Raw genomic sequence first — 25410 nt, forward strand, 5'->3', positions numbered from 1 at the left:
AATATTTTATGTAATTGTCAGCTAACACTGGTGTTTAGGCATGAGCACTGAAATTGGGTATTAGTTATTGTAGAGATACATTTTTACATCAATATAGAGTTTATTATTTCATTTGAAGTCTTTTGTGAGTCATTTCACAATAAACATGACATTTGTTTTAACTCTGGAATTCCCCAAAATTCCCAATTCCCCAACAACAGTGTATGACTACTGCTTTATTGGAAGCAGATTACATCATTCACAGTCAACATGAGCAAGACAAAGGAGATATTTGCTAAACAAGAGTAAGTTGAAACTTTAAACTTGATGAGAATGATAAAAATTAGGAATGAAAGATAATAATGTAGACTGTATTTTATATGTCATTAGTTCTGTATCAACACTGTGTGAGTTTGTTTTGAGCGCTCATGATCGTCTGCTGTTGTCTGTGTGACTTGCTGGCAGTTTTGCTCTAGAATAGCCTACTTGGTGACATCAGAGCACGAAAGTTGTCGTGTGGTATGGGGCACTCATGAACTGGTGTAATGAGAGAGAGGAGCTCAGTGCATCATGGGAAATCCCCCGGCAGTCTAGGCCTATAGCAGCATAACTAAGGGATGGTTCAGGACTCACCTGAGCCAGCCCTAACTATAAGCTTTATCAAAGAGGAAAGTCTTAAGCCTACTCTTAAATGTGGAGATGGTGTCTGCCTCCTGAACCCAAACTGGAACCTGGTTCCACAGGAGAGGAGCTTGATAGCTGAACGCTCTGGCTCCTAGTCTACTTTTGGAGACTCTAGGAACCACAAGTAACCCTGCATTCTATTGTGGATTTTACAGGACGCCAGTGCAGAGAAGTTAAGACAGGAGAAATATGATCTCTGGTTCTGGTTCCTGTCAGAAGGATCTCATGATCAAAAAGGGGGGGATGCGGAAGTAAACAAAGTCTATGCCAGCATTGCACAGAAATCTAACTTTCTTGGGAGTGATCAGGCACACCTGCTCAAAGTCACACGGTTCCTTCTGGAGCAGATTGTAATTTGCCACTTGATGGTGGCAATAGTAATGAGGTGCCTAGAGGTTACCACCCTGACATTTTGAAAAAAAAAAAGTGTTCCAATGCACGATATCAAAAAGTCAAAATTCATGGTGCAAGATTATTGTTCTTTTTAGGGTACTGCCTTATAAATATGTGACTTTAAGTTGGGTAACAGAATAAAAACCAAGGGCTTCAGTATAATCCATAGGTGTCATTTTCAAAATTTTGAAATAGGAATTTTTTTGAAACTTTTTAACATATATTTCCGCATCAAATATTCTATCTCTTCTCTTCTTGTTCTCGTGACCCAAATGTATCATCACGCCTCTAATGTGAGCCCGTATGTCCACTTTCAACCTTTTTATATACAATCTATGCTTTCAACACAAAGTGGCGCCCTTGGTATCTAATGTAAAGTTACTTGGAGCCGGAGCCTGTTTGCTCATATTCATCTAATCTCGGTCGCCACCTGCTGGATAACTTCGTTACCACATCCACCACACGGCGCCATATTAGATAGAGAGTGTCCTGCTGCGGACGAAGTCAAAGAAGGGGAACAGTAAGTTACTCCAGATGACGAGGGTACTCAGGCCCCAGTAGTAATCTCGCTAAACATCGGAGGTAACTGCTATATGGTTAAAAAGAAGTAACTGGAATAATCTCGGGCAGAGTAGTCCGAGGCGTTGTTTCTCGCGTCGTGTAGCTAACTTGCCAGCAGACATGACTTCCTTGACTCTGCGGAGTTCGGGCCTCGTGCAGAGGCGGACCGAAGCCTCGCGCAACGCCGCTGACAAAGACCATCCGTCCGGCGAGGAGGACCATGAGCCCCGACGGGGAGACGAGCAGGACGATAACGATACTGGAGACTCCAAAGAAACACGCCTCACCTTGATGGAAGAAGTGCTGTTGTTAGGACTAAAGGACCGAGAGGTAACAGTAGATAAATCCTGATCTATAACGCTGTAAAAATGAAGGAAAATGAAACCTAACTTAGCGATGGTGTGTTACCCAAGCTAATGTTGGCTATTTCTTTCCTTACCGACATGGCTTTAGTTAACCTTAGCGTCGTTGTTGGCTAACGCTAACGCTAGCTTTAGCTAACAACAACAACGGGCCTCGTCGCTGCACACCGAGCTGGTTAATGTCTTTTGCCGAAACACGGTTATGTCTTTAAGCGATCTTTTCCTCCAGGCAACAGTGGTGGTCATTGAATTGGACATTGTCACGTTTGTGCCTATCGTTACACTAGTGAGTTAGCAGAATGCTGTGGTCACAGACATTCAAACAAACGGGTTAATGGTCTGCAGCTCTACGTTTCCAGGAGTGCAGAATAATGTCGCGCTGTGGATCTGTGATCTGCTGCTGTGAAGTGACCTTATCAGTGATCCTAAACAGTAACGTTAGACTACTGAGGGAGGTACCGGGCCAGGTTAAACGTGACTTGCTTTCCCCCCAGTTGAATCCCGGTGGAGTTGTTTAAGATTTGTTCAGTAAAAAAAACGTTTTTTGTTAAAGCCTAAATAAACACCAATGTTTGTAAAAAATGTGAAGTCCAATATAGTCCACATCTAAATAATCACTGGTGCACCCAGTGGTTTATAGAAGTGTAATTATAATTGGAATAGAGATATCTATCTAATGCTTCCGATTCAGCAGTTAGGGGAAAGTTAAGGGAAACTCAGGCCCAGATCAAAAACTACTATGCCTAGAGCTGTTAAATCCAGACATTTAGATTGTCCCGGAAAGGCTATAGTTTCTTTAAAACATAGTTTCAGATTTGTGAAACCTTTTATTGTATTTGTGAAAATTAAATAATTTTAATTGAGTTATATGTAACAAAATAGAATAAAAGTTTCACAAATCTGAAACTATGTTTTAAAGACACGTTAGTGTCTCATAATCTAGTCCAGATTTGAAAGCTCTAGGCATAGTGGTTTTTCATCTGGACCTGAGTTTCCCTAACTGCCAAATTGGTATTATCTATCTAGATAGAGAGAGATCTGCACAGACTGACTCGTCTGGAAGCTTCAACAGATTGCTGGTCATTTTCTTTCAAAACAAATCATGACAGGTTTACTGCAAATTACCAATGGGGGGTTAGAAATGTTTGGATCATTGTCAAAATATTGTAATTAATCCTGAGTCATGTCAAGCTTACAATCAACACTGATAGAGTACTCGAGATAGAAGTCCTGATGCTGCACATCATAACGATGTATACCTATCCAGGCCCGCCATTAGGGATTATGAACAGTGGGACAACAATTTGAATCCACCACCCAATAATTCTAACTGTGCTTTCTGACCAAACGCGAATTTTCGCCTCGTGACACTTTCCTCGCGTGAGCACATTCGCTGCAAGTGTTCACACACAATGCGAGAAGGCGATTTTAACGTGAATAAACACAACTTGCCATTACTACAACTGTATGAACCCAAAGAAAACATTTTGCTGTGATTAAATAGCAATAAACAGATTAAACTGATGCTGAATAACTACAACATGATGCAGATTTGTTAAACATATGAATTCATGCTTTGTCAGATCTGTCAGCAAGACAGCAGGACAACAACTTCTAAAATGTTTGTTTTCTGAATGGAGTTTGGATCGATCAGGGCTATGCTATGCTAAGTTAGTCACAGTAAAGTACAATGATAGCTGGAATAAAGTTTCTTTTCTCCAAGTAATGTCCAGTTTTGTCCGGTCTTTATATAAATATGAAGTCGTAGTCCGACAGAGCTAACAACAACCCTGGAACCGGATGTGCACGGAAGCTGCTGAGAAGCTCCAGTGAAGATAAATCAACGTTGAAATCCCAAAAACTAAAGTAAAAAGCTAATTTAATAAAAGCAATTATTAAATTGCTCCAAGCTCCTCCCTCGAGCAAAGGCCGTAGTTGCGAGCAAAGTCCTGTCCGACCACGGGTCTTTATTTGTCTGAAGCTGGAGCGCTGCTCCCTGCTCCTCTCCCCGAAGTTCAGCAGCTCTCCGCCGGCCAGCAGATTTTCAATCGCCCGCTCTGCCTGGCCCTCTCCACACAACGCTCTGAAGCCTCGGTGACGTACGGACAATCTCAAAGTTGATAGGCTATCGCAACTCAGCGTCATTTTCAACTCGCTTGAGTTGAAAATATTCAAGTCACGCGAGTTCGTTCGTTTTGTTTTTTCGCCGGACAGGAAATCGCGGCTCTTCGCGTCTTTGCCTTGACTTTATATGTAAACTCAGCACCCCGAACGCTCACTTCGCTTTTGGTTTGAAAGCACCATAAAACAAACACGGGGCAATTTCAAAGAAGCTCTTGGGCTCCATCCACACTACTGCATTTTTTTATTAAAAACGAAGGCCTAAAACGGAGAAGTTTGGAAATGCTGTTGACCCCGTTTCGAAACTCCGGAGGGGTTTTAGTGAAGACGGGCAAAAACGGAGGACTTTAGAAACGATGACGCAGACGCTCACACTCGGCTCTCTGATTGGGTCTTATAAGTCATGCAAAGCAGAAACACGATGCTGCTGACAGAGTTTTAGACATGGTATTTTTATTAAAATATTCACTACTGTGAAGTCTGATCTGATTCTTTGTCTGCATTTCTTTATTCTTTCGCCAAATCTTCTGTTAATACAGAAGAGATCATCTTCATGTTTACACCGGCACGGGCATGCCCAGTGTACCTGAAGGGCCACTAGATCTGCGTTTTCAGTCCTTTTAATGTAGATGGAGATCAACTCTCAGCTAAAACTCTGCTGTGGATGGAGATCGTATTTGGTTTAATTCTCCATCTGTAAACTAAAACATAGTAGTGTGGATGGGCCTCGGCTTTTAGCCTCATAGTGGCACAGATGGAGTCCAAATTCAGTGTTGAAGGCTCGTCCAGGCCATGCTCGCACACATTTTCAATTACGTATGATTATAAAGCACAAAAGGTCAAAGTTTTTCTAAAAAAAATAAATAGACTGACAGTGATGTTCACCATTTAAATCTAAACCAAGACAGGAAAAAGATGCCTGTAGTGACAGTAAAATCAAACATTGAAGAAATTACTGCAAAACATACTTCATCTATCAAATTAATCTTGAGGGCTAAATTAATCCAGGTATTGGTCAAATTGTGTGCAGAACTGTACTGTGTTTCCCCTAGGATGGAGTTGTAGCAGCGGAGGTGAAGCAAAAGAAAATTTTGTGCAAAGTATGTCTCAACAGCATTTCTCTTGTGTCCTTAAGCATGAGATGCACATTAGAATAGCTTAAACTTTTAGATGAGTATTTTGGTAGAGGTCGTGGTAGTCATGGTCAGGCAGGTGACGGTGTTTCAGTGAGCAACACCCAAAGATCAGTCTACTGGGGAGGGACAGAAACAACAGACAGACTTCTCTTGGTCTTGACAATCTAACACACCGTGACCGACACATAGGCCTACATTTCTTGTCTGAATATTTCCCTCCGCTTGCGTTCACCGTCACTTTGTACCACTCAGACAATCGAACATTCGCTACGCACCTCCGATTCTGAGTTTCGTTGCTGTTATAACTGCATCTGTCACGTAGATGTCCTTTTAAGAATGAGCAGAGGAAGCGAGCAAAGCGATGAGTGTTACCGTACTCGCGTAGTGTATGATATAATAATGATTGTGTGAAATTTTAGTAGTGGCGTACCACTGAGGTTCTTGGTCACCTGTCTTTCCTAAGCCAATCAGCTGTGCACTTTTATAGGAGATAGGATATTTATTATTCCTTCTTCGGAAATTCATAGTGTGTCATACAGCAAACATCAGACCAACAACTAGACAGCTGCTTTACAAACACAAACATCACTGCAGACTACACGACTTTCAGCGTCGGCCGATGGCCGTGCCGTTCACACAACTTGCCGTCATGACGGCAGTCTTGAAGTCGTTGTGGCGTTCACACTACGTGACTGATCGGTGACAGGGACACACACACACACACACACGAGCTGACGGCTAAGTCACCCGACGCTGGTCTCCAAACCACGTTTGTGACAAATGTGAAATGAGTGATCCTGCAGAGAGAACTGCAGGTGAGTTAAAAAGGTGCAGCTCCCGACACCCAGTTATCTCCTGACTGTGAGGTTACGGCCCAAAAGGAGAACAACAAACACACGTGTACACGTTTTCAGCTGAGGACTGCGGCTTACTTTGGCTTCAACTCAACAATCAATCGTGATTTCAGTGAAATGCTAAAGTTGCTGCAACTGTTACTTTGTCTGTGGTCTGCTGGCAGAACACCGGCTGCTTTTTGTTCAGTTGCCGTCGGGCTGTTGCCGTGGCGACATAAGTTTCATTTTACGGTGGACGGACGGTAACATTACAGAGTTGTTGTTTTCTCTAGTTTGAAATAATCCCAGACTTTGGACACTTTCTTCTTTGTCCCTCGCTGTTTTCTCTCTCTTCCTCCACTTTGCAAACAGCGGCATTATAATCACGTCGTGTTCACAGCGTAAGCGAGATGTGCGTAATAAATGTCCCTGCGAAACACTGCTGTAAAGTGGCATGGATTAAACGAAGCGTCGATGCATTTTATTAATCGATGAATCGTTTCAGCCCTATAAAAATGTGCCGAAAATGTACACACTTAAACAATTTCAACAAGTTTTATACTGAAAACCACAAATCACATTAACTTTTTGTTTGCATAAACATGCAATACCTTAGATCAGGGGTATTCAATTAGAATTCAAAGAGGTCCAGTTAGAGAAAATTTCCCAAAGCAAAGGTCCGGAACAGCAAAACAACTAACTTGCGTTATCTTTCAGTACCATAATAACATATAGTTGTATCAACTTATGTTTTTAGTCAACAACAGACTGTCAAATCAGTTTGTACATCAAACTGGAGGGATAATAAATAATAAATTCTAAATTTAAGTAAACTAAATAAAGTGCCTAATTTTTAGAGAAAATGAAATAAAAAGTGTATCTTGAAGTGATGAAGTGTAGTCTTAACCAATTTTATAATAAACACTCAACACATAACAACTGAACAGCTGTAATGCCTCCTCTTCTCTTTCATTCCCTCTTACAGAGCTACCACTCCTAATTTCTTTTGTTCAGTGAGAAACATGAGCTCTAGTTTCTCTTGCCAGCTGACATTGGAGATCTATGAGATATTCTGGTTCTGAACTGCCCGTGGGAGGAATATCCATGTAAAAATCTGTACATTCTTGATTAAAAGCCATGTGAAATCTCTTTTCCCTTTCGTCTCCTCAATTCGTGTGTTTCCAAAACGTCTCTGGTGAATCTTGCGGACTCGACTCTCAAGCATCGGAATGCACAGATTTGATTGGCTGAGCAGCGTAACATGAGACGATTGAAGCGCATGCGATTGGTCTGTGAGTTTCCTGGTCCGCTAAACCAGTACAGTAAATGCTAGAAATATTTTATATAATTTTATATTCTGTAAGTAATGCAATGACCCCATGCACAATTACAGGAATACAAATGAGCCTTTACAAGACAGTGATAGTAAGTGTAATGAGCCCAACAGCTGACATATAGAGAGGTCTATAGCATTTTTCCTGTTCGGACACTTAACAGCTAATTTGACAGCCGCCGGATTGTAAATGAACAAGATAGATGCTGGTTGGCTGTCTAAACTATGTAACGTGTTCAAAATTTGCTTCTGTAAAGCTGTCGCTAACTTTTCTTTTTAACTCGACCCAGAAACAGCCTAAAAGTACTGTGGCATTGCTTCTGGATTTGAGAACAAATGTGACAATAAGCTATGTCACTTACTGCTTTCATATACTGCCCAACTTATTAGCCGTTTGTCAGTATCAAAGATCATGGCCTTTTACTAAGGGCCATGACTTGCCTTCTGACTTGAAGTAGGGTGTCTCCATTTTAATATTCACTCTGTAGTCAGACGCCTGAAGGAACATATACAAAGGGGATGTTGTCAGAATGGAAGGTTTGGGCCAAGTGTGGCATCTGAAGGTGTTTAAAACATTTGTGACTAAAAGTATGTGTAAACGTTCTTTCTGATTTAGGTTACCTGTTTTCATTTTGCATGTTTACTTTGTCCTTACTTACTGGCCCAATCGGCTTGACCATCTAGAATTCCCCTGGTACTCCTGCCAGTCTGGGCCCAGTGACCCCACTTGGTTTACAGGAGTGTTGCTATTGCATGGAAACATTCGACGAACCATAATTCTGAAGTGTGTTTCCGTGATGCAGGGCTACACCTCGTTCTGGAATGACTGCATTTCATCAGGTCTGAGAGGCTGCATGCTGATAGAACTGGCCCTGCGAGGACGACTTCAGCTGGAGGCTTGTGGCATGAGGAGGAAAGGTCTGCTGGCCAGGAAGGTAGGATGGATTTTTCTGCTTATGTTGGTTGGGTGGAGCATTAGCATGTAGCATTGAACAATTTTTAGCAAAACTGTATTTGCCAGGTACACATACGAGAAATCTGACTCTGGATTAGGGCTGGGTGATATGGCCAAAAAGTCATATCCCGGTACTGTTGGGCTGAATTCCAGTATAAAACATATATTGGTATTTTCTGTAAAGCGGGTTGGGGAAGTGGGGGCAGTTTTAGCAGGCATGTTTTTACTATTTTTAATGACTCAACTTGTTTCTTATTACACAGTTTAAATTATACTTCAATCTCCATCTTAAGTATCACTCACTTATTGAATTTGCCTCCCTCAGTTCTCTTCGCCTTGACTCTACTCAACTCGGTTTGGCCGTCCATTTTCTATAGTGACACCACACACAACTGCCGCGACGTAATGTTCAATGCGACGCACACACCAGCGATGCACAAACAGCTGTCTTGATTTAAGTTAAAACGTTTCAGCATTACTCAGAATGTAAAGACAGATACAGTGGGGAGTATTTGATACACTGCTGATTTTGCAGGTTTTCCTACTTACAAAGCATGTAGAGGTCTGTAATTTTTATTATAGGTACACTTCAACTGTGAGAGACGGAATCTAAAACAAAAATCCAGAAAATCACATTGTATGATTTTTAAATAATTAATTTGCATTTTATTGCATGACATAAGTATTTGTTACATCAGATTAACAGTGTCGACCAGCACTGTGTCTCCCTCCATCTGTTGAGACTGTGAGTAGACGGCTGCGTGCAGACGCAGAGGGAGGGGGCGGGGCTGCGCGGTGAGGGAGAGAGAGGAGCAAAGCAGGTGCTTACTAATACAATAATAAAACTATATCACAGGCTACAGTATAGAAAACATATATACACACTACAAACAAAACAGACAGATAAATAAGTATTTTGCTCTGGAGTAGACTGTCTTGAGGTAGGTGGATTGGTATACAATATCTACAATATGACAATATAACAGTATGAACAGCTCTGAAATAGAGAATGGTGAATAAATAGTGTTTTAGTCAGTAAACAGGTGCTGATTACAGGCAGAGTTACTGGGTTATTGCACAGTAATTGTTCTTGACACTGTGAGTCAGAAATCAGCTGTTCATCAGAGTGATGGATTGTGGGAAGAAACTGTTCCTGAGTCTGTTGGTTTTGGCGTATAGGGCTCTGTTGCACTGATGATCTTTTCTGCAGTCCTGACTGTCCGTTGAAGTCTGCTCCTGTCCTTTTTGGTGGCAGATCCAAACCAGACAGTGATGGACGTGCAGAGAACAGACTGGATGATGGCTGTGTAAAAGTGGATCAGCTAAGGGTGCTCCGATCGATCGGTCACCGATCATAATCAGCCGATAATGGCTTTAACTAGTTTGATCGGTGGTCGCTAAAAAGGCCGATGAGAATAGCCGATCAGATGATGCAATACTCGCCAGACAAATTTTTAACGGAAGCTAAAATGTGATCGGTTTTAAAAGCTAGCTAGCACCAAAGTCCTTCTCAGACAAGAAGGGATTAACACGCCCACATAATCATTTACAATTAGAGTTCAATTCAATTTTATTTATATAGCGCCAAATCACAACAACAGTTATCTCACAGCGATTTTCATAAAAGAGCAGGTCTAGACCGTACTCTGTGATGCTATTTACAGAAGCCCAACAGTTCCCACCAAGAGCAAGCACTAGGCGACAGAGGCAAGGGGGGGGGGGGGGGGGGGGGGGGAGGGAGAGGGGAATGGAAGGAGAGAGAGAGAGAGAGAGAGAGAGAGAGAGAGAGAGAGGGGAGGGAGGCAGCCTACACAATATACACACAGAGGTACAGACAGTAAAGGTGATGTTGCTATAGACTAAATGAAAAATGGTACAGATATTTATAGCAGTGTTAATTGTAACAATCGTAATGTTAATGATTATAATAACAATAATAACAACAGGACTAGTAACAATAGTCGTTGCAGCAGAGGGTGTCGAGCAGGAACACGGGGGCAGCAGGTGACCCGCAACCACAGATCCAGACTCCACAGCTCCAGAGCCAGAAACACCTGCAGGAAGTGATAGGAGGAGAGAGGAGAGGGACGAGAAAGCACAAGACTACCGGAAAGGGGAGCAGTTGTGTTAGTAACATGCAATAATGGGATGAGGTTGCATACAGAGGGAGAGAAAGTAGAGGAGAGAGGAGCTCAGTGCATCATGGGAAATCCCCCGGCAGTCTAGGCCTATAGCAGCATAACTAAGGGATGGTTCAGGACTACCTGAGCCAGCCCTAACTATAAGCTTTATCAAAGAGGAAAGTCTTAAGCCTACTCTTAAATGTGGAGATGGTGTCTGCCTCCTGAACCCAAACTGGAACCTGGTTCCACAGGAGAGGAGCTTGATAGCTGAACGCTCTGGCTCCTAGTCTACTTTTGGAGACTCTAGGAACCACAAGTAGCCCTGCATTCTGGGAGCGCAGTGCTCTGGTGGGGTAGTAAGGTACTATGAGCTCTTTAAGATAAGATGGTGCCTGACCATTAAGAGCTTTGTAGGTAAGAAGAATGATTTTAAATTCTATTCTGGATTTTACTGGAAGCCAATGCAGAGAAGCTAAGACAGGAGAAGTTTGATCTCTTTTCCTGGTTCCTGTCAGAACACGTGCTGCAGCATTCTGGATCAGCTGTCTTAATGGACTTTTTCGAGCAGCCTGATAATAAGGAATTGCAGTAATCCAGCCTAGAAGTAACAAATGCATGGACTAGTTTTTCTGCATCATTTTTAAACAGGATGTTCCTGATTTTTGCAATATTACGTAGGTGAAAAAAGGCGAAATTAGGTAAAAAAAGGTAGGTGAAATTTGCTTAATGTGGGACTTAAACGACATGTCCTGATCAAAGATAACTCCAAGATTCCTCACAGTGGTGCTGGAGGCCAGGGCGATGCCATCAAGGGAAACTATATCTTTAGATAATGCGTCACGGAGGTGCTTAGGCCCCAGAGCAATAACTTCAGTTTTATCTGAGTTTTAGTTGAGCAGCAATCAGACAAGTGGAGCAACACGCAGGAGCGATTATGTGAAACTGTCGCTGCTGTGCTCATCTCACTCACACGCCACCCGCAACCGGAGTTTAACAGACACAGCGCATCAGGCAGAGAGAGACTGATCCTTCAGTGTGAGTTTCCTGATGCAAAGAACGGCGCCACTCAATCAGCTGCCTGCCTCTCTCTGTTTTCGTTAAAAAACGGAGACCTTTTGCTACGTTTCCGCCTGCCGTCCAGATTAAAACGGTTTGTTTGAAAACGCTACTGATCTGATGGACAAAACAGAGGACTTTATAAAACGATGACACACACTCACATTTAGCTTTGTGAGTCGGTCTTATTAGTCATTCAAAGCAAAAACACGATGCTTTAAGGAGTTTTAGTTTTGGTATTTTTATTTAAATATAAGTACTGTGTAAATAACACTTAACAGTTAGCCTAGCCTACTGTGCATGTCGCTGTATTTACTTTGCGACATCTCCCAGTCTGTTTTCCGCCGCCGTCTCTCGTACTCCCGTGTTACTTTCAGTAAAAGTTCCACTTCGTTGTCGGTCAATGCAAAAAAAAAAAGAGAAAACAGCCTGGTGTGGTTCTTGGTCTGTATTAATTTCTTCTTTTCGCTAAATTTTTCTGCTACGGCAGAGTAGACCATCTGCTTCATGTTTACACTGGCACGCGCATGCCCAGTTTGGGCTACCTGAACGGCCACTAGATGTGCATTTTCAGTCGTTCTAATATAGACAGAGATCAACTCTGATACGCAGCTGAAACGCTGCTGTGGACGGAGAAGATCGTTTTCCTTATTAAACTGTAAAAACGTAGCAGTGTGGATGTAACCTCACATTACCCCACTCCTCTCTCTACTCCTCTCATGCCAACCCTACCATTTTCCCCGAGATTCTCCCGTATTTTTCCATTCTCACCCGTTTATTTAACCTTTATGAAATCAAATAAAACCCTCTGGCCGTATCTAAAGTGTTTGCTACGCTCCCTCTGGTAAAGTCGGTGGCAGCATGTAAGATATGTAGACTGTGCTCAAGGATAGCACAAGGATAAAAAATGAAAACAATCCACTGAAATGATATAAGGCCTGTAGCCTACTGATGGCAAACCATATAAAATTAGAATGAATATAGTAGCCTATGTAATATTAACAATTGACTGTATAATATGGAATTTACATTGTAGCCTATTCTTATTTTATAAATTTTCCTTATTTTCAAATCTCACTGAAGGCAGTTTTGACTCCCCTCTGTAGCCCTTCTCCCTCTCTGCTCCTCTCTCCCCCCTAAAGCCCACAGAACCTGCCTGAGCTTTCCAGAACAAAAAGCAGCTACTTCAGAGTTTATCATCGACTCATGATGCCTGTGGTCCTTTATCTCCTAAATATTTTGGCTATAGCCTTTTTTGTTGCAGTTTTTATGGTTTTAGTGAATTTATAAAGATGCTGTTTGTTCTGTTTTTGTAGTTTATTCCACAGTAAAGCTATATTTGTTAAGCTATAAGATGTTCACAGTAACCAGGCAAAGGCTGCTATGGTTTAAGTCTCTAACACAGATTGAGCGTAATTTGTTGCCCATGTTTCCTGGCAATAAAATAAACAGTTGTCATTTCATGATACTTAATCATCTGTTAACTTTAACACTTAATACATTGTTTTTAGGACCAATTAAATAAATATACAGTATACTGTATAATGCTACATGATAAATAAAAGGCTCCAAATAGGCCCGGTGATCGGTATCGGCCGATACTGCTTTCAGCAATCGGTGATCGGCCCAAAAAATCCTGATCGGAGCACCTCTAGGATCAGCAGCTCCTTGGGCAGGTTGAACTTCCTGAGCTGACGCAGGAAGTACATCCTCTGCTGGGCTTCTTGATGATGGTGTCAGTGTTGGGCTCCCACTTCAGGTCCTGGGATATAGTGGATCCCAGAAACCTGAAGGATTCCACAGCAGACACAGGGCTGTTGAGTATGGTGATGGGGGGCAGAGTGGGGGGGCTACTCTGGAAGTCCACGGTCATCTCCACAGTTTTGAGCGTGTTAAGCTCCAGGTTGTTCTGACCACACCAGAGAACCAGCTGATCAACCTCCCGTCTGTAGGCCGACTCGTCCCAGATGAGGCCGATGACCGTTGTGTCGTCAGCGAACTTCAGGAGTTGGACAAATGGGTCTCCTGAGGTGCAGGCGTTGGTGTAGAGGGAGAAGAGCAGTGGGGAGAGCACACACCCCTGGGGGGCACCATTGCTGATAGTCCGGGTGCTGGATGTGATGTTCCCCAGCCTCACCTGCTGACTCCTGTCAGTCAGGAAGTCTGTGATCCACTGACAGGTGGAGGCTGGCACAGTGAGCTGGGTGAGTTTGGTGCTGAGGATGTCCGGGATGATGATGTTGAACGCCGAGCTGAAGTCCACAAACAGGATCCTAGTATATGTCCCTGGAGAGTCGAGGTGTTGCAGGATGTGATGCAGACCCAAGTTGACAGCATCATCCACTGACCTGTTAGCCCTGTAGGCAAACTGCAGGGGGTCCAGCAGGGGGCCTGTAATGTCCTTCAGGTGGGCCAACACCAGTCTTTCAAAGGACTTCATTACTACAGATGTCAGGGCGACGGGCCTGTAGTCATTCAGACCAGAGATGGAGGGGTTTTTGGGGACCGGATGACTGGAGCGTTTGAAGCAGGAGGCAGGATGGGGACACACTGTCGGGGCCAGGAGCCTTACTGAGGTGGCTCACGTCCTCTTCACCGATCTTGAGTGCAGGTGAGGGGTCAGAGAGGAGGGGGGTGACAGCATGGCAGTGGGGAAAGGTGATTGTTAGGGCCTAAGAAGGAAACGTGCACCAAACTTTGCATACATGTCTGAAGTGGCAAAAAATTACGTATTTTATGGGTCCTGCACATGGGTGTGGCAAAATGGCTCGCTAGCTCCACCTACAAAATTGGAAGAAATTAGCCCCTCAGCCATGTTCAACCTACATGCACGATATATTTTGGGGACGTGAATCATATCAAGACGCACAAAAAAGTCTCGAGGACCTATACCCCTAATGCAACAGGAAGTCCACCATTTTGAATTGAAAGTGCAATTTTAGCCTATTTTATACCATTTACAGAGTGCATACTTTAACAAATTCCTCCTAGAGAATTAATCTAATCAACTTCAGATTTTTGCAGTGCACTTTAAACCCATTGGCGATTAAGTTGTACAAACGGTGAGTTTTATCGTCCACGAGCGTGCCCGTGGCGTCGAAAATCGATGATTCGCCACAAAACAGGAAGTTGTAACTTCGGTATACATGCTCACATCTGTACCAAATTTGACATGGATAATAACGGTCTAGCCCTGAACAAATCCATATGCCAACATTCACTAAAAGTCATACCGCCACCTGTTGGCAATGCTGGAAATGACACGTTTTACACTATAATGGACTACTAACTTAGCCATGTCACAGCTGTGTTGGAGTATTTTACCATTACAGACTACATAGAGGTGAAATACAGAAATATATTTTTCACCCTCGCCTGGTTAAAAAAAGCTATATTTTAATGCAATAAACCATCAAAACCATCATAAGGTAGATTATAATGCACCAGAATATCTTCTAATACACCTGGAATACAACTGTAACTGTAAATTTGATGAAAAGAAACTGATATACAACAGTTATTACACAATCTTTCTTATATCAGCCATATATCAGGCGAATGTCCATGTTTTGGCCATGTTCACTTTTATTGGTAGTTATCTTCAAAACATTATTTCTCTCCATACAACCACGTTCCAAATAACATAAAGCTTCCAAAACATTGAAATATTGATAAAAACAGTCAATATATATGACCAAAAGCACTCCCATGCTTTACAGGCCCACAGCTTGAACAGGTCTGAAAAAATAGTCTGCAATAGGAGTGTAAATGTATTGTAATAAAGTTTCGCCCTTTTGAACCTCAATTTTCAGCGTTTCAAAACGTTTTTTCACACATTTACACACCCGTTTTCAGATCACCATTTACAAGGTTTCAAACCTGGAAAACAAACTAATACACTGGGAGAACACTGACAAATTTGAAACTGTTTGTTCTGAAGAAGGAAAACTCAAAAACAAGACTGTTTTATTTTTCTACATTTTGCAAGCTTGCAAATCTTAGTTTTCGATCTTGCATAACTTTTTTTTGTAAGATTTTGAGTTTTCAAATACTTAGTTTCATCCTTTCAGAACTTTATTTTCAGTTTTGAATCAAGGCAGGATATTAATCCCATAGATAACATGCTTCAGGTCTTGGCCAATCAGAAGACAGTGGGCTTGGGGGGGGGGGGGGGGGGCTTAAAGAGATAGGAGCATCTACAGCTTGTTCTGACAGAGGCTGAAATGAAGGCCTGCATGAACTTTGAATCATGCAAAGCTGCACAGGAGTCACAGAACTACAATATAGGACTGGAAAAGCAGTTTAATAGGTCTCCTTTAACCAGCACGCCAGCGCGTTTTCCTCTTCCTTAACTGTTATTCCTTCATCATTACGTGCTACATAAATTGAAGAGCAGAGTAAAAGTGAATGTGGGAATTTGCTCCGGGCCCAAGTAGTTTTCCGTTTATTTTCATAACGTCCATAGATCAACAGAAAAGTAATCGACAACAGGTTTTTAATTTTAATCAAGCAAAAAGGCCCCACAGTCTCTAGTTGCAGCTTCTGCAACATGAGGACTTTCTGCTCCTCCCTGTAAACTGAATATCTTTGGGTTTGACAGTTGGTTGGACAAAACATATTTCAAGATGCCAGCCTAGGCTTCTGGGAAACTGCATGTTTCGCTATTTCATAGACCAAACAAGTAATCAGAAAAAGTAATTGACAAATTGATCAATAAGGAAAGTTCATCTTAGTTAGTGAACTGCAAAGCACACCTTGTAACTGGCTGTCCTTATTCTGAATCGGATTCGCAGGTAATTTGTAAGTCAGATGCTCCGACAGGCGACGTGCTCCTGGATGAAGCTCTGAAACACATCAAAGACACCCAACCCCCGGAGACCGTGCAGAGCTGGATCGAACTGCTCAGTGGTGAGTTCAACTGCTTCATCGGCTCACAGCCCCACGCTGGTGCTGTGTAGAAAGGGGTCTAGAAACAAAATGGATCCATGCTGCCTCATGCCGTTTGGACCCAACTGAATTTTGAGGTATACGTCTCACGTGTTTTGAAAATGCAGGCTTCTTACAAGTGTATGTCTGCACTTACAGACTGGGCCCTGAGTGCTATGGGTTTGAATTATAAAGTTAGAAGTAGAACATTTTGTTTTACACAATCGCATGTCAAACATCAGCTGATGTGAATGCAATGCATTTGGTTATTTATGTAAAATGTAAATGCTTTTACACTACATCTGCATTCACTCACATTCATACACTGAGCCTAAGTGCTCAAACAGAAACTAACATTCACTGACATTCATTCACTGAGTCTAAGTGCTCAAACAGAAACTAACATTCACTCACATTCATTCACTGAGTCTAAGTGCTCAAACAGAAACTAACATTCACTCACATTCATTCACTGAGTCTAAGTGCTCAAACAGAAACTAACATTCACTCACATTCATTCACTGAGCCTAAGTGCTCAAACAGAAACTAACATTCACTCACATTCATACACTGAGCCTAAGTGCTCAAACAGAAACTAACATTCACTCACATTCATTCACTGAGCCTAAGTGCTCAAACAGAAACTAACATTCACTCACATTCATTCACTGAGCCTAAGTGCTCAAACAGAAACTAACATTCACTCACATTCATTCACTGAGCCTAAGTGCTCAAACAGAAACTAACATTCACTCACATTCATTCACTGAGCCTAAGTGCTCAAACAGAAACTAACATTCACTCACATTCATTCACTGAGTCTAAGTGCTCAAACAGAAACTAACATTCACTCACATTCATTCAGTGAGCCTAAGTGCTCAAACAGAAACTAACATTCACTCACATTCATACACTGAGCCTAAGTGCTCAAACAGAAACTAACATTCACTCACATTCATTCACTGAGTCTAAGTGCTCAAACAGAAACTAACATTCACTCACATTCATTCACTGAGCCTAAGTGCTCAAACAGAAACTAACATTCACTCACATTCATTCACTGAGCCTAAGTGCTCAAACAGAAACTAACATTCACTCACATTCATTCACTGAGCCTAAGTGCTCAAACAGAAACTAACATTCACTCACATTCATTCACTGAGCCTAAGTGCTCAAACAGAAACTAACATTCACTCACATTCATTCACTGAGCCTAAGTGCTCAAACAGAAACTAACATTCACTCACATTCATTCACTGAGCCTAAGTGCTCAAACAGAAACTAACATTCACACACAATTCGAGGGTTCAGTATCTTGCCCAATGATACCTTGACATGTAGCCTGGAGGAGCTGGGAACCGCCAACCTTCCGATTAATGGGCAACCCGCTCTACCTCCTGAGCCACAGCCGCCCCTTTTTTATGCATTTTTGATCAAGTTGACAGACCCTGCATTAACAAAGGAATCTGTGTTTGTAGGCTGTCAGACTTTGGGGCGATTAGCAAAAACAATAGAACCCTTTTGGGATCAAATAATACCAGGAATTCAGGAGTGCTGGAAATTAAACATGGAACTAAATGTCCCATTCAAGCATTCTAGGTTGCATTTCCACTGAATCTGAAGAACTGTGAAGATTGGTCACAGTAAAAGATTAAAGACACTGGCAAGAAATACAGAGGTAGAACAGGAGAAGATGCCAGATTCCAGGAACATTCATGGTGGAAACTTTTCTAGGTAGGAAGGTAGATTTATTTTGTCACAATATAACAGATTATATAATGAAATTGAGCTTTGTAAGTCCCTTCTGCTACATAGCAGACATTATACATTAATACAGAATCAATTATAAAAACAGAAATAAACAATGTTCAATGGGAATTAACAGGAATAAAATAGGGTTATTTGGCCAGGCTGTATTTATCATGCAGATAGAAACAAGTATTTTACCATATTATAAGCAGACATAACTGGAAACCCTTTTAGTGGAAGTGAAAACATTTCAAATTTAGTTGAGTTGAATTTTAGTTTAATGAGTTGGCTCATTAAGGCTGTGTTGAACTTTCATTGGATAACAACAAAACAAACATTCCCTGTAGCCCCTGGCTGCAGTGTGCAATGTGGGCACACTGAAGCCAGGGGCTTCTCTTTTCTTTGAAGACCATTGAATCCATTCATTTGTGAAATACATATACACGTGTAATGTGCTACGTTGCGTTATCTAGCTAGCAAGTTAACTAATGGAGAAAGGAACTAGTGAAAATGCCATCATACAATGTGGGCTACATGCAGACTAAGGCGTTAAAATAACACCTCATTTCTGAAATGTTCTACAATAAATAAGGAGTGAAAATAGTTGAATTAAAACTCCTCAATTAGCACATGCGATGAAGCAACATCCCACATGGCAATAGCAAGCTAGCAAAACTAGCAGAAGGTCTTAACAAGTTAGAAACTGTATACATTGCTTTAGGCTACTATCTGCTGATTTACTGAAATATCATAATAAAAATGGAATAGGGCTGGGCAATAAAACAGTGATAATTATCGCAATATAATTTTCCTCAACAATATAATAAATGTTCAATATATCGCCAATATTTGCATTAATTCATTTGAATCACAAACAAATTAGCACCTAATATTTCTATGAAGATATTTATTTTGTTGAGAAAAAAGATTTACTAATCATGTTTGTTGAAAAAGATAATAGTTTTGAATGTTCTACCTCAGATTTGTGAAGTGATCCTCTGTTTGGCATCAAGTGTTTTTCACATTCTGACCATAAAAAAAAGTTTAGCAACATGATTAATCATCTGGTTCCCTTCAGGAACAAAAACCAGCCTTTAAACTTGAAAGAAATGATGATTTGACATTTATCCTGATAATTATCGATATCAAATGATCCATCCATCCATTGTCAACTGCTTATCCCTGCGTACAGGGGGCTGGAGCCAATCCCAGCGGACGTCGGGCGAAAGGCGGGGTCCACCCTGGACAGGTCGCCAGTCCATCGCAGGGCCACACATAGACAAACAAACAAATACATTTCATGTTGTTTGATATCAATATTTATGACTATTATAAATGTTTAATTTTTGAGTTTAAACTGTTCTTTATGATCAGAACATGACAAACACTTTCCAAACAGTGGATCACTTAATAAATCTGAGGCAGCATATTCAAAACAACTGATAAAATCTTTTTTTTTTTAACAAATTTGCTCAAGTAAAATTAAGTAAAACCATTTTCAGTCCTTTTTCCCCAAAAAAGAAATATCTGAATAGAAAAATTAAGTGCTGACTGGTTCATGATTCAAATAAATCATTTATTGATCATTTGTTATATTGATATTGAGAAAATGATATTGCAGTAATTATTATTGTTTTATTGCCCGGGCCTCGTGCATGGCTACAAGTCGAATGGTTTTAACCGTTAACTTTTAGCTTTTAAGCAAAACTTGCTGTAAGACTTAGGATTGCTTTTTAATGTGCTTTCCTCCCCCAAATAAGTTGACCGAAAATGATGCTACCCTTTGCAACCATCATTCCAGATGTAGATGAGCACAGCACCTTTTTTGTGACAACATTAACTGTCTTGTTTTATCGACTCTTCTTTAGGGGAGACGTGGAACCCCCTGAAGCTTCATTATCAACTGCGGAACGTCCGTGAACGACTGGCCAAAAACCTTGTGGAAAAAGGCGTCCTCACTACTGAGAAGCAGAACTTCCTGCTCTTTGACATGACCACACATCCTCTGACTAACAACAACATCAAGCAACGCCTCATCAAGAAGGTCCAGGAGGCCGTACTGGACAAGTGGGTGAATGACCCCCATCGAATGGACAAGCGGCTGCTTGCGCTCATCTTCTTAGCCCATTCCTCCGATGTCCTGGAAAATGCCTTCGCCCCGCTGCTAGACGACCAATATGACCTGGCCATGAAGAGAGTGCGGCAGCTGCTCGAGCTGGAGCCCGAGGGGGAGAGCATGAAGGCCAACACCAACGAGCTGCTATGGGCTGTGGTGGCTGCTTTCACCAAATGAGGTGACCACACAGAGGACAGAAAGCAGTCGAGGCGTTCAAAGTGGCATTGTACGTTGGGGTAGGAGTACTGGCCCCAACATGGTGACGTGACTGAAGTACAGTTTCCCCCCTGCCTGGACTTTTGAAATGGGCTGCCCTCTCTTCTTGTCCCTCATTTTCTTATCCTTCCCGATAAGTGTTGATCCTTGTTGCCCCTCCCCGGTGTCATTTCACTTTTGCTAAAAAATAATAACTGACTGAACTCTGAATGAAGTGGTTGGTGATATTGGTGAGGCTGAAATTAGGATGTCAATTCATATCCTTTCTTTTCTATTGGGTCTGTCTTTGAGCTAGTTTCTGAAAGGTACGTGGCACAGGTTACTAGGGTAGCATCCTGACACACCTGAGGATACAGTAACCTTGACGTACATGTACTGATCCATGTACAGGGCAGAGAGGCTTTAAATGGATATCCTCTAACAAATGTGTCTTCAGTGTCACAGCATTCTGTGGCTTTCAGAATTAGTACTAGGAGACAAGGAATGTGGTCAGATCCAAAAGAGTCCATTACCTAGTACTGAGTGGGGTCAACATTAAGGACTCATTTCCAGATGTTTTCTCCGTTTTACCCCATTTATCTATTAAATAGACATGTGCAGGCACGTAGGGGGCTGGAGACTCTCCCAGCTCACACCGGCCAGGGGGAGGGGTACACCGTGGACCCTGTATATCACAGGGCTGACACACCGAGCGAGACAACCATTCATCTGCAGCCAATTTAAAGCTTCCAGGTCACCTGACCTGTATGTCTTTGGACTGTGGGAAAGGCCCCATCCCTGCTGGATTCAGACTGAAGATATTCTTGCTGTAAGACTACAGCGCTAACCACTGAGAGACCGTGCCACCAAACATTCCATCCCTTCTGCCCAAAGTTGCGTAGAAGATCAAGCCTAGACATGAATAGAAGCTTATTGTACAGTCGGGGAAGATGGAGTGCATTGGTTACTTAGACCTCAGCTCAGTTTAATAGTTTAGAAAAACTTTCAAAATGAAAAGCCAAAACTGTTGAACATGATTAGATCTGTTCAGGGTATTGTGTAAAAATAGTGCTGGAGTAATACAATTCTTAAATTCTGCTAACAGTGTAGAATTGATGGGCTATAATACAATGATGATGGAAGGGATATATATAAATATTAATAATGATCCTTTCAGACATTAAAAAGTGAAAATAGGTCACACTGTTTAAAATATCCTTTGGCCAGTAGTTTGTGTTTATAACGAAACATAAATTGTAGATGCACTGTCAAAATGTGTGCATGTCTAATATAAGACAGGGTCCATTCAGGATTCCGGTCTGTAAGTCGGTAAACTTATCTTAGTCTGGGTGCAGTGTCGTGACTTTGGCTTGTATCTCCTTGATAAAAACACATTTGTAATTTGCAGGAACTAACGGAGGACAGCAGGCCCGATCAGTGCCAGCTGTCCTACGTTAGTTCTGGACTTATAGCTTCCATTTACTGGTGAATTTAAATATAATCAGAATTGAAGTCATGCGCAGGGCTTAATGCAGGAGAAATGCATTTCTGATGGTCTTCTCCTCAGCTTTTGAGTTTGTGTATGCTACCTGGACTTCGAGCATCAGGAGCAATAAACCCCCTCAAGTCATGCTCAAGACAAATATCATACTCTAATATGAAGATGGATTTGAATTCTGAGTCTTCTCCAGCACACTGGAGGTCCAAGATGTGTCAAGTTGCTATTAAACAGACCGGATCAGACACAAACTGCTAGCAGCTCATTGACATGATTAGATTTGATAGGCTTTATTGCCTGTGTTTAAACCTAATGAAAGAGAGACACACTGTGTGCAGTGACTCCACACAGCATCTAATGTCCTCACTGTGGAAGCCTTGTCTGTAAATCAGGCAGCTTCAGAGATGGTGGTGTATTTCTTTCCATTTTTCACGGAGCTAGGCTGGCAGTTCATCCTGCTTCCAGGCTGTGTGCTCTGCTAAACGTAATCCAGACCTGTCACTGTACTGATTGCACAGATCTGAATAGATTGATCCTTTCATGTGGGCATGGGCTTGCTGCATTTCCTAAACAGTCAGTGATTTTATTTTATTTTTTCTGAAAATAAATCCACTGGATTTTACTAAACTTTGAAAAAGTCGAATGGATTATCAAACATGCTCACAAAAGCTGGGCTCACATTCCAGAAGCTGACACGTATACTTGTATACTCTACTCGTATTTATATCAGGCAAAAATTCAAAGGTCACTTTGTAACAATTGCATGTCATGGTTCAGCTGCACTGTCTGTGAGAATAATGGACATTGTGCTGTAAAAACATTCAACTAAGCCTTTTCACCACGGACCATACATTGCTCTTAATTTTCTACTGCCTCAGTGTTCTTTTCACATTTGTTTAACTGTTCTGTTTTAACAAACTTTTGCTACTCAGCCTCATGGAGCTTGTGAAAGGCTGTATTACAGATAGCCTCCTCCTGTTATTGTATGTAGCAAAGGGCTGGGGGGGATTAGTGAGTGACCAATCACCTCACATTGCAGAGTGAATATGAGATTATATATGTTACCTAAATAAAGGGACCGCCAGTCTGTGTGTTTTCTTTGACCCTAGAAAAAAATAAACCAAGTGCTTGGAAGTGCCTAATCATACAACTGATTTAAATTTTCATTTGAACAGAACGTCTGTGTCCCATGTGGGGATAGTGGTGTAGCTCACAGCAATTTATTGATTTTATGAGGTCATAGACTACAGCCTGTGCGCAGTGCTGTGTGTTTCTGAGTTTCAGTGTGACTTATTTACCGGTTGGATGCACTTATTTTATTGTGGAGTACAAATCAACAAAATCCACATGATGTGAGGTCATCCTGAATCCCAGTGGATCTGAGTAGAGTTTATGAAAACGCATCTGCACAGCGTTCACCTGTGTTACCGTGGCTGCGGTCAAAGTGGAGAAAATATTCTTTACTGAACACTTTTTCTTTGACCTTGATGGACAGTCTTCACAAAGTCAAGGAATGATGCGAAGGAGAATTCATACGCACTTAGAAAGTTTATTTTGAAAATGATATTAGTGCAGTTGGACTCTGAGCACTGCGGTTTTCTTTTCCTAACACATGGGAGACAAGTGCAGTGACAAATATTCATGCTTTAAAAAAAGATTGGGTTCTGTCCAACACAGAATCACACCTCTGAAAGGATGTTTTCAATGTACACACGGCACATTTAACCGTCCGTTACTATAGGAAGGAACAACAACATGGATGGTTAAAAAGATTGAAACAAATGGGATTGAAAGGATGAAATTAAAGTGGTCATTCTGCTCATTTTCAGATTTATATTAGTAAGGGGGTGTACAAGAAAAGGTTTACATGGTTTCACTTACACAAAACACATTCCAAACAATCCTGACACGTTCACTCCAAAGTCTGTGAGAAGAACGCTCCTCAATGTACAGTAAGTTCATTTGTTTAAAAAATCAAATAGCTGCAGCTGGAAATCAGCCTAGATCCCACTGTGTACTCTGTGTGAATAATCACGCATTCCAAAAAGCAGATTTTCTGTCCTCTGGTGAAGTCTAGCCATGCTGACAATCAGTAGAAGTAAATAGTTTTCATAGGAAACTAACGTTGTCTACGTTAGAGTCTACTTCCAATAAAAAACCTGACAGTGGGGTGTGTGGATTATCCAGAGTAAAAGGGACACCGTCAAGGCATGTACCTGTCACGCTCTTTAAATGTCGTGTTTCAATGCTTTGAGCAAAATTGTCCTCAGAGACAGATATCTCAAAAGCTGAAAACTATCTGCGTGGACAGATCCCACCTCCAGGTACGTGACAATCACTGTACTCTATTTCACAACGGGGTACAAACAACAAATAGGCAAACAGATGAAGCCCATGTGATCTCAGTCACACTTCGAGTCTGGGCACTTTCTACACAGCACAATTGCGCTTTCGCCTTAACCACTGTTTATTTGCCATAACCCCAGTATTTCCCTACCTTAAAGGAATAATGTGTTAGATACGGCCAGAACTGCACTTAGGACCTGCTATGTGATCAGATGCTGCCGGGTGGAGCAGTCGCAATTCTTACACATTGTACCTTTAACCAAACTGCAGTTGCCATGCATGGCTATTACAGAAATAAGTTATTTGTACATTTTAAAGTCTTGGTAACTCAGCGCCAAGCAGCTTGGCATAATCTGAGCTGTTCTGCAAAGAACAATGGGGGAAGATATGAACTTCAAATATTTTGTCTTTTGAATGTGTAATTAATGTAGATAGATGTGGAGGGATTTGTATTCCATTAGAATATTTTTTATTAATCAGTGTTAAAATCCTTGTCAAAAAGCTCAGGGGGGTGAATACTTTGTGTATTTATACATAATTGTGTACTGTCATACATGTAGATGCTATGTATTCCTATCAAATCAAAGTCAGGCAGGCACAACCGACGGGTATGAAGCTGTGCAGAGGACGGAACAAAACCGTGACGCAGTCTCTGAGCTAGAGTCCAAGTCAAGTCTCTCCTGGTTATAATGAATGTTGTATCAGCTGCTGGGTTCAATCCAGGCTGTTTATAATACTGCACAGCTATAAGGCATTCTTTAACTGTAACCTGTTTCATTTGACATGGGAAGTCGGAATTTCCGAGTTCAAAGGTCAAAATTTCAAAGGGAACGCCCCCTTAAGTCGGAATCCCGACTTTGGAAATCGGGAGAATCGCACTACCGCAGTGGGGCTGGCAAGATGGCGCCTAGTAAAGTCGCAACAGTTCATGGCTGAATCGGCGTTTTCAATTTTCATCCCTTATTATCCTCCTCTCAAACTCCATTTGGACTCCGAACACCTCGTAAATTTGTCTTTGCAATGTATTGCACTGTCTAACTTCAC

At 41.7% G+C, this 25410-nt stretch overlaps 1 protein-coding gene across 1 annotated transcript; it reads left to right on the plus strand.

Moving 5' to 3' along the window:
- Positions 1-1495: 1495 nt before the first annotated feature.
- Positions 1496-23167, plus strand: golph3 (golgi phosphoprotein 3). The gene is made up of 4 exons (XM_038702846.1): positions 1496-1947; positions 8206-8337; positions 16330-16444; positions 20080-23167. Exons 1-4 carry the CDS (start codon positions 1738-1740, stop codon positions 20502-20504), a joined length of 882 nt encoding a protein of 293 aa, XP_038558774.1. The 5' UTR covers positions 1496-1737; the 3' UTR covers positions 20505-23167.
- Positions 23168-25410: the final 2243 nt, after the last annotated feature.

This window comes from Micropterus salmoides, unplaced genomic scaffold, assembly GCF_014851395.1.
Source record: "Micropterus salmoides isolate LMB-PRFRI ecotype aquatic unplaced genomic scaffold, ASM1485139v1 Ms_hic_scaffold_7, whole genome shotgun sequence".
Taxonomy (NCBI): domain Eukaryota; kingdom Metazoa; phylum Chordata; class Actinopteri; order Centrarchiformes; family Centrarchidae; genus Micropterus; species Micropterus salmoides.

Bases quoted from the DNA above. Each gene is read 5' to 3' on its own strand.
- golph3 (XM_038702846.1), top strand. From the start codon at position 1,738: ATGACTTCCTTGACTCTGCGGAGTTCGGGCCTCGTGCAGAGGCGGACC. The intron at 1,948-8,205 runs GTAACAGTAGAT...TCCGTGATGCAG, and splicing joins TAGGACTAAAGGACCGAGAG to GGCTACACCTCGTTCTGGAA. The intron at 8,338-16,329 runs GTAGGATGGATT...TCGGATTCGCAG, and splicing joins AAGGTCTGCTGGCCAGGAAG to GTAATTTGTAAGTCAGATGC.